At 44.3% G+C, this 12,106-nt stretch overlaps 1 protein-coding gene across 1 annotated transcript in view; it reads left to right on the top strand.

The window, feature by feature from the left end:
* Nucleotides 1-12,106, top strand: part of PINX1 (PIN2 (TERF1) interacting telomerase inhibitor 1) — a 61,773-nt gene extending 49,667 nt beyond the window's left edge. The window contains exon 7 of the mRNA XM_021540533.3: nt 9,313-12,106. Within this exon, the coding sequence (XP_021396208.2) occupies nt 9,313-9,918 (606 nt within the window). The 3' untranslated portion in view covers nt 9,919-12,106. The remainder of the gene's footprint in view (nt 1-9,312) is intronic.

Below are 12,106 nucleotides of genomic sequence, written 5' to 3' on the forward strand. Positions count from 1 at the left end.
GGGCAAAGGAGAAAAGCTTTGGTTTAAATTACCTGCATCAAATGCTCCTGGAAGCACTTTATTTGTACACAGATCTGCTTTTCTACATTTATTATTAGAAAAGAGCCAAAAGAGGAGTTTGACATAGGCAGGTGTTGTTTTCAGATTTCGAAGCATGTGCTGTTTCCGCTGCCAGAAGCCAAAGCTGTGCTCCTGTGACTCTGCTTGCTCTTGGAATTGCTACCAGAACTCCTTTCTCTCCTCTGGGTGCCTCCTATGATTTTTATTCCATTTTTTCTCTCAGCATCCCAAATCTTCAGAGCCCTCATTGATACCTTTGCTTGTATTCATGGTCTGTTTGGCCAAGCCCACTTGTTACTTATTTTGGGGTTCTTCTGTATCTGTGGAGCACAGGAAGAAATCCTGAACTTGAGAACCAGTGAGGGTTTGGTCTCCTGAATCCTCAATAGCAGCTGCTCATTCCACACACATTACAAAGAGATAATAAAAAGTGTCCAAGACATGTGGAGAAGGCTTGGATTGCTTCTGAGCATGCCACAGTACCCACAGAATTGGGGACAGGGATAGGGATTTGAAGACTTTTTAGCCATTTAGAGTCTGGATTTGGGATTAACAAAACAATCTGCATTGATTAGCATCCTGGGCTGATCCCCCAGTGTGGGCAGCAGGAGAAGGGGGGATTGTGCTGCTCTGCCCTGCTCAGGTGAGACCCCACCTGCAGAGCTGCTCCAGCCCTGGGGCCAACAGCAGAAGGACGTGGAGCTGCTGGAGAGAGACCAGAGGATTCCATGGAGATGTTCCAGGAGCTGGAGCCCCTCTGCTCTGGAGCCAAGCTGGGAGGGCTGAGGAGGTTCACTTGGAGAAGGCTCCAGGGAGAGCTCAGAGCCCCTTGCAGGGCCTAAAGGGGCTCCAGGAGAGCTGGAGAGGGACTTGGGAAAAGCATGGAGGGACAGGACACAGGGAATGGCTTCCCACTGCCGGTGGTCAGGGATAGATGGGATATTGGGAAGGAATTCTTCCCTGTGAGAGTGGTGAGACCCTGGCACAGGCTGCCCAGAGAAGCTGTGGCTGCCCCTGGATCCCTGGAAGTGTCCAAGGTCAGGCTGGACGGGGCTTGGATCAGCCTGGAACAGTGGAAGATGTCCCTGACATGGCAAGGGGTGGAACTTGATGAGCTTCAGGTTCCCTTCCACCCCAAACCATTCCATGTTTTTTCTCCTTCCCACTCCTTTAAAACACGGTATCTGAGACTCCTGGTGGTTTGATTCCTCACAGATCTGTCACAGAAGTGCTGCTGGGTCACTTCTGTGTTTGGTGTCCCAGCCCCAGGTGCACTTTAGTGGAATTCCAAGTTTATTTCCATCCTTGTTCATCTGGGATACCTCTTTGAAGGATCTCAAAGCACCTTACAAACACTTTGTGAAACTCCTAGCTCTGCTGTGAGTTTCGTGCAGTTGATCAGGCATGTTCTGTGCTTTGATAACCTGTGCCAGAGCTGGAATAACTTCTCCAGGCTTTCCCAGCAGCTGGGAGGAGAACTTGGGAAACGTGACCTTCCCAGTCCTGTGCTCGCTTTGCTGGACTGTACTTCCTCTGTTATTCAAGGTGAGAACAGAACAGTTAGAATTGATTTAGGTGCTTTTTGGGAAGATGAAGTCACTGTGTTTGGATCTCTGCATCGTGCCAATAGAGAGATCCTAGGGGAAATCTCTTCTAGTAGTTTTGTTTATATCCAGTCTCAGGCACAGATGTAATTTGCAGGGAAATGTGAAGGAAGAGAGGTTGTGCTGGCCTCAGCAGAGGAGCTGGAGTGGAATGAGATGTCACAGAGATATCTAAGTGTCTCTCAAAATAGGAGAAGGATTTTCTCTGCCATGTGCTGAGTTTTTTTAACTCTTTCCTTATCTGCTTTCAGGCTTCTGCTCCTCTTGGGAATTATCGCATGATGTGTATTCCCCCTTAGCCTCAGCTCCTGGACTTTTTCTCTGCCTTTGTTGTGCAAAAACTTAAATAAATTGTGTTTTTTTTCCTGAAAAGTGTAAGAACAGTAGGAGGAAGTGTGTGTGTGCCCTGTGGGACACAGTGCTGGGATTCCCAAGCTGCCCTTGGAAATACAGGTGCTGTGGCCTGACCAGGATCTGCTCAGGACAGCTGGAATGAATCCCCGGGACTATCCTTGCAATCAGGTCCCTGGCCAAAATTTAATCCGTTGCACTTTTGCAACCCTGTTGTTTCCTGTTCCGCTGGTGTTTGCAGGCTGGAGGCAAAACCTGGCTGAGTGTCACAGCTTTATTGTGAAGCTCCTGTTTCACTGATGGGATCAGGCTGGGCTCCAGCTCATCCTACACCCTGGAAATGGATTGTTTGTATCACAAACAAATGGCATTTTGCATACCAGGAGTATTCAACAAGAGAGATGAGGGTTTTCTGTTGTGTGAATTATAAGAATGAATGAAAATTGCTAAAATTGGCCACCTGCTGAGGTACAGGATGAGCTTTTGACAAAAATATAAAGTAGAAGGATGAGACAGGCTGGGAGAATTTGGATGTAGTTTTAATAGAAACGCATCACCACAGAATTTAAAACTGAAATAAAAATGGAATCAGCAAATACAATGTAAATGAAAATCAAGCACCTGTAGATTGCTGCAGTGGGGTGAATTGGGTGCTGTTATGTGGTGATAAAACCTCCTCATCAGGATGTGGTGCCACATCCATGGCCAGGCTGGATGGAGCTTGGAGCAGCCTGGGATAGTGGAAGGTGTGGAAGGGGGTGGAATGGGATGGGTTTAAGGTCTCTGACCACCCAAACCATTCCATGATTCTGTAAGCACAATAGGGATATCCTGAAGGATGGTAAAATTTCTGTCTTTGTGGGTTTCTGTGACTCCACTCACAGCAGTTCTGCTCCAGAGGTCAATGATTCTATTAATACCCTCCAGATTATTTTAGGCATAGATTTACTATAATAAAATTCCTTGGCCTTTTGATTGCTAGAGAAACAATCTGCTGTTTTGTAGTTACATGTGTAGCAAAAATGGATCTTCATAATTCCATGGAAAACATTTTTCCTTGTTCTCTTTCCATTAATTACTTCCTTACCTGTCTTCTTGTCCTTGCTGAGTTAGAGACAGCTGATGGCTCATGTGGAGTGTAGAAGTTAATATCAACTGCAAGACAGCAGCTGATGTTTCAATATACCCTGGCATAGAATTTATTTTATCAGAGTAAAACAGGAAAGTGCTTCTCTGCAGTAATTGGAATTGGTTCTTTTAACGAGTGTCATGTCACCCAGGTGTTGGACATTCAGGATTTTTATTCCATTTCCTATCACTGGATCCATTGTTCTATTGGTACACAGGATAAATTGTAGTAAAATTAAACCTTCTTAAGGATATGTGGTGATTACACCACCATAGCCAACAAAAAATAGAAGTTGCAGGACACCTAAATTTTTACCACTTTTGTCCAGATTGAGTATCCCTGCTTCTCATATCTTAAGTTAAACCCTCATTTATTTTATCAGGCTGCCCATGGAAGTGGGGGGAGCATCATCCCAGGAGGGATTTAAAACCTGTGTGGATGTGGCACTTGGGGACATGGCTTGGTGATGCCTTGGCAGTGCTGGGGAATTTTTTTGACTCAATGGTCTGAGAAGGTTTTTCCAACCTTAACAATTCTGTGATCACCAGGATGTCAAATTGCATCCCTGTTCAGGTTTTTGAAGCATTACAGGACTGAAAGATGCTTCTGGAGTCTAGATCCCACATTTGCCATTCCAAGCAAGGATTAACTCCCCCTAACACTTCCCTGGTAGTTGTCTGAGTTTCTTTCAGTGGTTGAGACTTCCAGTGGTTGTTGAGGCTTCTCAAAGAGACTGATTTCTCCTACTGACAAAGTTTTCCTGTGGATAATTTCCCTCTGCTGCTTGTCCTTTTCCTCATGAGCACCAGGGCAATTGTCCTGTTTTCCCTTTGCATCAGCTCTTTTTGTACTGGGAGTCTGTTCTCATCAGCTCTTCACAAGATGCTGTCTGAAACAAACTAATTTTAATCAGGTAAATTAAAAGCATTAGAACCTCCTGGGTACCTGTTCTGATGCCAGAATTGACTGCAGAACTGATGGTATGTGGCCTTATTTATGCACGTATTTATTTTAATCCTGCTTAAACTCATCAGGCTACAGGTGTTTGTTCACCCTCTCGCCTGTTTGATCCCAATCCAAATATTAATGCTTGTACTTAACTTAAAGTTGTCAACTCCTTAAAGCAAGATTCTGTCATCCTTGATGTCTGCAAAGCTCCAGAGTGACTCTTCAGGAATTATCTGCAGCCATTCCTGGGATGGAAAGATACAGGAGTGCCCTCAGCTCTTGCCTCTCAAGTTTTGTGCATTGCATGGGGGTCCTACCTGCCTCTCAGTGAGGATCTGAAGCAGCAGGAACAGAACAGGATTATTTTAATCTTATTGTTCCAGTTTCTCATAAAAGAAGTTGGTAAGAAAGGCAGAACAGCGGTGGCTGCATTTTAAAGCTAAGAGTGATCCTGTGTTCTTCGTGGAACTCAGGCTCCATGTGCTTCATCCAGCCCACTTTCTGTCATTTAAGTGAGAGCCTATTGAAATAGTTCAGCTTTATTCTGGTTTTTTGCTCATCCCTTCTGGACTTCACCTTTTGTGTCATTTTTGTGAACAAGATTTCACAAAATCATTGTGAATTAGTACCAACAAAGCAAAGTCATGTGAAATAACTGGGGTTAAGTAATAGTAGTTCATATGAGCAAACAGAGATGGTAGAAGAGATTCTTTTATTCCCCTGTTTTAAGATTTTTAAGTGCTAAAAAGGAAATACTTGCATTCTGAAGGGGAGGGAAACTTCTCTGAATTAATCCACGCTGTTTCTCTTGCTCCTGTATGTTGCCAGCACCCTTTGCTTTGCACATGGGTTCTATCTCACTTTTCCTCCTAGGGTAACATGCAGGTGCAGTTCTTATTTTTGACTATTACTTATAATAATCTTAGAATGGTTTGGGTTGGAACAGACCTTAAAGCTCATCCCACTCCCACCTCTGCCATGGGCAGGGACACCTTCCACTAGACCAGATTGATTTCACAATGTGTCTAAATCCTTCTCCCTTTAGGCTTCTTCTCTTCTTGTTTTCACTGATGTGAATTCCTTTGATAATTGATCATAATCTCCGGTTTTTTCCTTTCACTGAGTACCTGAAAGGTGCTCTGAGAGTGGGATGCCCTGGAGATGCAATCCAGATCCTGAAGGATTCAAGGGAACCAGGATTTCCCTCTAAGTTTAGTGTACTGCCTTAATGATTTAATCAGCAGCCAAAGAAAAGCAGAGAAAAACACGGTGGTACATGGAGTGCTTTATGTCCTTTAGATTATTTTCCATACATTTCACTAATTACATAAACAGATGATATTTACAGGGGACTTCTGCCTGTAATTGACCTTCATCTCTTCCTGTGCACTTCCCAACCTCTCCTTGAATTTTCCTATTGTTTCCTCTTACTCATTCCACATCTAACACCATGTTTCAAGCAGTCCTTTTGTTTTGCTTGGGACCATCCTACCAATTCCATATTCCCAATTCCTTGTAACTTCATCTCCTCAGCATAACATTGTGGGTAATTTTGGAATTCATGGCATGGGTAAACATCTTTTCCAAAGCCCAGTCTTCAGTTTTCCCTCAATTGCTCTTTTCAGTTCCACTCAATTGCTCTTTTCCCTTTTACCTGATCATCAGTTCTCTGGAGCAAGAATATTTCTTTCTGTCTTTCATCTGGTGAAAATTTTGTCTTTCAGAAGCTTCAGCAGCACAGTCCCTTTTAGGGATATCTGCCTTATTTTTCTTTGATATTTTTCTCTGTCAAGCAGGGGAGGAATTGCATAAACTGTGAGGGGTTGGAGAAAACCCTTGATTAGAGTTCAGCAGTGTTCCCATGGCTGCTGGGACAGGTAAACCACAGAAGCAGGAATACCTTGGCATTTAACAGCCCTTCCAGGTGATTTATGGTTTTGTATAAGCTTTTCCTAAACTCAGAGGTTTTCTAGGGTTGGCACCTCTTTGCTTGTCTTCATGCCCTGTTAGTTCTGTGCTCAGTGGCCCGTGGTTATTAAAATTCTTACCAATAAAGGGGTTTCTGAGCAAGGTTCTTATTTTCTGAACTCGTACATACCTTTGGAACTCCTCTGCTTAACCAAAGGAACATTTGTTTTTATGCCTAATGTACTTCATGAAAAGAAAGAAATGTGTAGAGTTCAAGTAATATTTGCCTTCAATTACAGTAATTAAGTTGTCAGGACTTGAAGTCACCAAGGCAATGAGAAAATCCTTTCCTGGTTGGCCAGGGGGTAACGGGTGCTCTGAGCCCAAGTGTGTTTTACACATTGGGGTGGGGAGGGAAACAGTTCTGGCTGAAAACCTGGGAGTCTGTTTGTCCTTTTGCAATCCAGGGTGTCAAAATCCTGCTGTGGGGGGAAGGAAAATGACCCTGTTTGCCTGGGCTTCAGCAGGGCCAGGGAAGTGATTGTCCCTCTGTGCTGGCACTGCTGGGGCACCTCCAGTCCTGGGGACACTTCTGGGACTCTCCCAGCAAGAGAGACCTGGAGGGGCTGGAGCATGTTCAAGGAAGGGAATGGAGCTGGGGAAGGGTCTGGAGCATCAGGAGGGGCTGAGGGAGCTGGAAAGGGGCTCAGCCTGGAGAAAAGGAGGTTTAGGGGGGACCTTGTGGCTCTGCACAACTCCTGACAGGAGGGGACAGCCAGGGGATTTGGGCTCTGCTCCCAGGGAACATGGACAGGAGGAGAGGAAAGAGCCTCAAGTTGCACCGGGGGAGATTCAGGTTGGACATCAGGAGGAATTTCTTCATGGAAAGAGTCATTAAACATTTGAAGGGGCTGCCCAGGGAGGTTTGAAGTCCCCATCCCTGGAGGTGTCCAAGGAAAGCCTGTACATGGCACTCAGTGCTTTGTGCTGGGTGACAAGGATGGTCACAGGATGGACTTGATGGTGTTGGAGCTGTTTTCCAACCTAAATGATCCTGTGATGACATGGGATTCTCTGCTTGTTGGGTTAGGTCTTATTAAAAACAGGTTTAGTATAAATATAGCTCAACCCATTTCTCCTGGGAATTCTCTCTTGTAAACTTCTGCTGCAGGTCCCCTTTCAAATGTAACCTGTGAGGAGACGTGTGTGGATACATCCTGTTTTTTCCCGTGTTCCACATCCCTTTTCAGGCTTCTTTGCCAGAAGTCAAATAGTTTCAGTTACTTCATAACTCTTCAGGAACACTACAACATATCACTACAAGAAAAGTCCCTAATTTTGATAAGTGCCCACACAAACATCACTGGAATCTCAAGTGCAGCCTTACTTTCGTTCCACTGGAATAGCTCTCTTGAAATAGATGGATGAGGAAATCACCACTCGTAATGCATCACTAATGACACCAATTTTTGCATTCTTGCTCATGGGAGTAAAGGTTATGGATGCATAAGGAGCCAGACCTGGAAAACCTTACTCACAAACCCTAACAGACCCTGCTTCAGCCAGCAAGTTTAACGATGCCCTCAAGAGAGCCAGGTCCCTTATCTGCAGCATCACACAATAACTATAGAGTGTTGAGATAAGTGGGCTTTTATCTCCCAGCTCTCTGCTGGCCTTCCCTGAGTATCAGGTTATGGCAGTGAAAGTGGCTGTGAAATCTGACTGCCCTGGTTTGGGCAGGCAGGATTCAGGATGTGTGGGCAGAGGGTAAGAGGGATGCTCTTACCCACCTGTGCATTTATGAATGGAAAATCAAGGAATTTTCTCTGACTGTAATCCCTGTTGATCCTCTTTCCTTCAGGAAGGGGTTTTAGGGATTCTACACCATCCTTCCCAGCTTTTCCCATCCAGAGGGGGTACCTGTTCCCTGTGGTGTGTGCAAGGCTATAAAAAAACAATTAATGAGCTGAGGCAGCTAGAAAGGGGCTCAGCCTGGAGAAAAGGAGGCTCAGGGGGGACCTTGTGGCTCTGCACAACTCCTGACAGGAGTGGACAGCCGGGGGGTCAGGCTCTGCTCCCAGGGAACAGGGACAGGAGGAGAGGGAACAGCCTCAAACTGTGCCAGGAGAGGTTCAGGTTGGACATCAGAAGAATTTCTTCCCTGGAAGGGTGGTCAGACATTGGAGGGGCTGCCCAGGGAGGTTTGGAGTCCCCACCCCTGGAGGTGTCCAGGGGGTGACTGGACGTGGCACTCAGTGCTCTGGGCTGGTGACAAGGTGCCAGTCACAGATTGGACTCGATGATCATGGAGCTCTTTTCTAACCTGAATGATTCCATGATTTCTGTGAAAATCTCGGACATTTCCAAGAGTCATTTGTGACTTTTGCTAAGCAAAAGGCAATACCACAAAGGCTTTGTTTTGAGTGCTTTGGTATGTATGTGAACAAGCCTTAATTTCAGCTGCCTTTCTGGTTTGTTTCTTTTGTAAATGTCAGATAATTTAACAAATTATACATTTCCATCTTGTGGCATTTCTTGCTTTCTCAGTCAATTGTCTTCGTGCCATCCATAACATCCAGCTCCAGAGCTGTACTTTGCTTGTAGTCTGATATTTCTTAGTTTGATATTTCCGTTTTAGTAAGGAGACTCTTCACCTGCAGCTGGAGATGAGCAGCTCTTTATTTCATGTCTGCAGAAACCTTGTAAGATGTAACCTGTGGTGTTGTTTGTGCCATCTGATAACGTGTGATCAAATGGAGCCTGTTTAAATAACAACATCTGGGACACCCTGACAGCAGAGCAGCTCCGAAACAAACATTTCCAAAGATCAGATAAGATGGAAGAGATGCCTCAATGCTGGATTGTTCCCTGGATTACAAGTTCTTTGCTGAAGAGCTATTCCAGGCATGAGATTTCCTTTGTGCCACAGGCTAATGAATTGTAGTGGATCGTTTTTCATGCTGGTTTATGTCTTGCAGAGACATGTGCTTTGCAAAGTCAGTGTAAGGCACCAAGTATGGCAGTAGACATGAGTTATGTAGGAATAGGTAAACTAAGGGACTCAAAGCAACTGAAAATTGTCTTGGTTTGTGTTGCCTTGCTGCCTTCCCTCCTTCCACCTCTTTTCCCTAAACCTACAGCATCTTTCACATTAAGGGCTGCCTCACTTCCACCCAAATCTGTCCTTTCACAGTTAATTTTCAAAGCACCACGTTGCTTTTCAGTATTTTCCTTACTAGCAAGCAAAAAACCAACATTATGTTTAAAGCCATGACTCCTGACTCACTCCTGCTCCTCTTTGTTCCCTTGCAGGAGGATATTGCTGATCCTGACTCCCAGGAAGAGAAGGAGGGGAACAAATGGCTCTCCAGCCCTGGAGATGCTTCCAATACAGTGAAGAGTGCTCTCACTGTTCAGGAGTATTTTGCCAAGCGCCTGGCAAAGCTGAAAGGTTCCCAGCAGGAAACAGAACCAAATCTGGATCATTCCAGCCCAACAGCTGATGAAGCTGTGGAGCTTTCAGAAGAGCTGGAAACCAAAGTCAAAAAGAAAAAGAAGAAACAGAAGAGAGACGATGAAGCAGAGAGGACAGAGGACTGTGAAAAATTAGGGAAAAAGCCTAAGACAGGGAGCTTGAATGGAAAAGTACTGGATGATCCACTAAGTGAATGTCGCAAAAGGAAAAAAAAGAGGAAACATAAAGAGGAGAATGAAGGAGAAAACATCAGTTGTGATGAAAATACAGGCCATGGAGAAATTTCTGTGGGAATGTCTGAGGGGGAGGAACTCAGCGCAGAGGAGCAGGAGGAAAGGCAGAAGAAACGCCACAAGAAGAAGCACAAAAAGCAAAAAGAGGAGACAAGGGAGTGTGGGGAAGGAGCACCCAGAAAGAAAAAGAAGCACTGCAAGAACATTTAACCCTTTCAGGCTCAGGGGTGAGTCTGTGTTACAGGAGGCTCTGTGTAAGTGCAGCACCAATCCAGGCTTGGACACTGCTCCAGCTGGGACAGGCTGGATCTAAACTCAGACTGGATCTAAACCCAGCTCTCCCGAGGGAAAACGTGGTGATGGGCCAACAGGAGCTTCAGTGCCACGTTCAAAAGGGAGGATCAACACATCAGGACTGTGAAAGGCAGAGGATACTTTCTGCTGCTTCACCTGACTGTGTTTTTCTCAATCTAGGGGAAAAAAAAATTAAAATCACCCTAGTACTGCCTTTTTATTAAAATTGTTTTTACTTGTGAGAGCCTGCTCTGCTTCTGGAAGCAGGAGGGGGTTTGCAAAGCTGTGTTTTCTCACTGATTTTTGCAAAGTGGTGTCTAATTTTTACATTCATCTCTTTTTACATATAAAATGAATGTTGTTTCTTCCCAGAAAGCTTACTCTGATTAAAAGTTTGCTCCTAAGTGTCAGTCTTAAGGGTGAAATAAAAAGACCTCCCTGTGCCTCCAAGCCATTGTCAAACAGTTGTAACTTTGCACCAAAGCTAAAGGAAATGTGTATTTACCTTATCATTTATTAACCATACCTAAATCTTTGATTTCCATGCCATACTCAGGATCTCTTCACTGGTACCTCTGGAAACCAGAAATATCTGCCTTGGATAGAGCAAGGTTTTTTCCTGAAACTGGGACACCAGTAGATTTTAAAAGCACAGTCAGATTGCTGTTGCCATTCACACATTGAAAACTTGCCGTGTGGATTTATAACCAAATTAGAGCTTGTTTCTCATTGTAAGCCTGGAAATAAGGAATGCTGGAACTGGGCAGTGCCACAAGCAGTTTTGTGGGAGATCTGAAACATTCAGCATGAATTTTGGCATTTTAATGTTACTCAGAGCTGTCAGAAGAGACAGGTGAGCTTGGAAGTGGTGGAATGGGAAGAAGGATTCCCCTTCCTGGTGTCCTGCTCTGATGCTTCTTTGGCCACACCAAACTGACAGCACAACCCTGGACACCAGCCAGTTATCCTGGCAGAATGCAGAATCCAAATCCATGAGCTGCTCATTTCATCCAGGCCTGGCTGGGTTTCATCAGTGTAAATCTAAAACATCCCATTGGCTGCTCTGCTGAAGAAAATGGGTACATTTTTATATTGTCTCAGCTCAGTGGAGTTGCTTAACATGGTCTGAGGAACATTGTCAAGATGCAGATGTTAACAGGGAAAAAAATTTCCTTAAGCTGCCTTTATTGTGCAGTGGAGGAAGCTCCATCTGCAGCACCCAGACCACATGGATGGTTTGGTTGCAGCTCAACTCCTCTTTTTAAGATCTTTTGGTTTCCAAAGCACCTTTTTTTTTCCTGTGCCTTCAGGATATGCTCATTCACTGCAGCAAAATGAAGTTTCACTTCTTGTATAGGAGAACAAGATGCCTTTCCCTGGATTTCACGTGCCAGGGTGTTAACCCTTGTTGCAGCTCCTTTTCAGGCTGTACAATTATTATTCACCATAATCTGCTTGTCCCTGGCTTCCTTAAGTGAAATACCACCACATACCATCAGTTATTGTCAAACTGGGAAGAAACTCTATGCTTGAGGTGAAAAAATCATCTTCTCAGTGAAAGAAGACAGCAAAATAATGTTTTATGTTAAACTGAAGCATCCCTCCTGATTTCTAGCTCACCACAAGTTGGAATTTTTGTTATTAGATTCCAAATGCCTCATTGTTTCCAATTATTTTTTAACTCTTAAGCCAACTAAATTTTACAGCCTCTCTGGGATTTCAGTTTAAAAAGGTGCTACTCAAGGAATAAGATTTCTTTCTCCAAATAATGCTGGGCTTGTTTGTTTGTTCCCTCTGTGAATTTTCATGTGTTTCTGTGTGCCGATTCTTGTGGGTGCTTGGCCACATTCCAGTGTCAGTTACAGGAAGAATAAAACCAGGAATAAACCTTTCAATTTGTACTGTTGCTCCTGTTAAATTCAGGATACCCAAGACTTAAATCTGGCTCAGACCTAAGTATCAGCTACCAATGGAAGATTCTCTATTTCTGCAATAAATGCACAGCACTTTATCCTGGGAAATGTGGAATTTTAATGTGCCCCAAGCTCCGCATGTGGTTGTAGGAGGGGAAACTCATAATAAATAAATAATCATAAATCATAAA

This window comes from Lonchura striata, chromosome 3 (genome assembly GCF_046129695.1).
Source record: "Lonchura striata isolate bLonStr1 chromosome 3, bLonStr1.mat, whole genome shotgun sequence".
Taxonomy (NCBI): domain Eukaryota; kingdom Metazoa; phylum Chordata; class Aves; order Passeriformes; family Estrildidae; genus Lonchura; species Lonchura striata.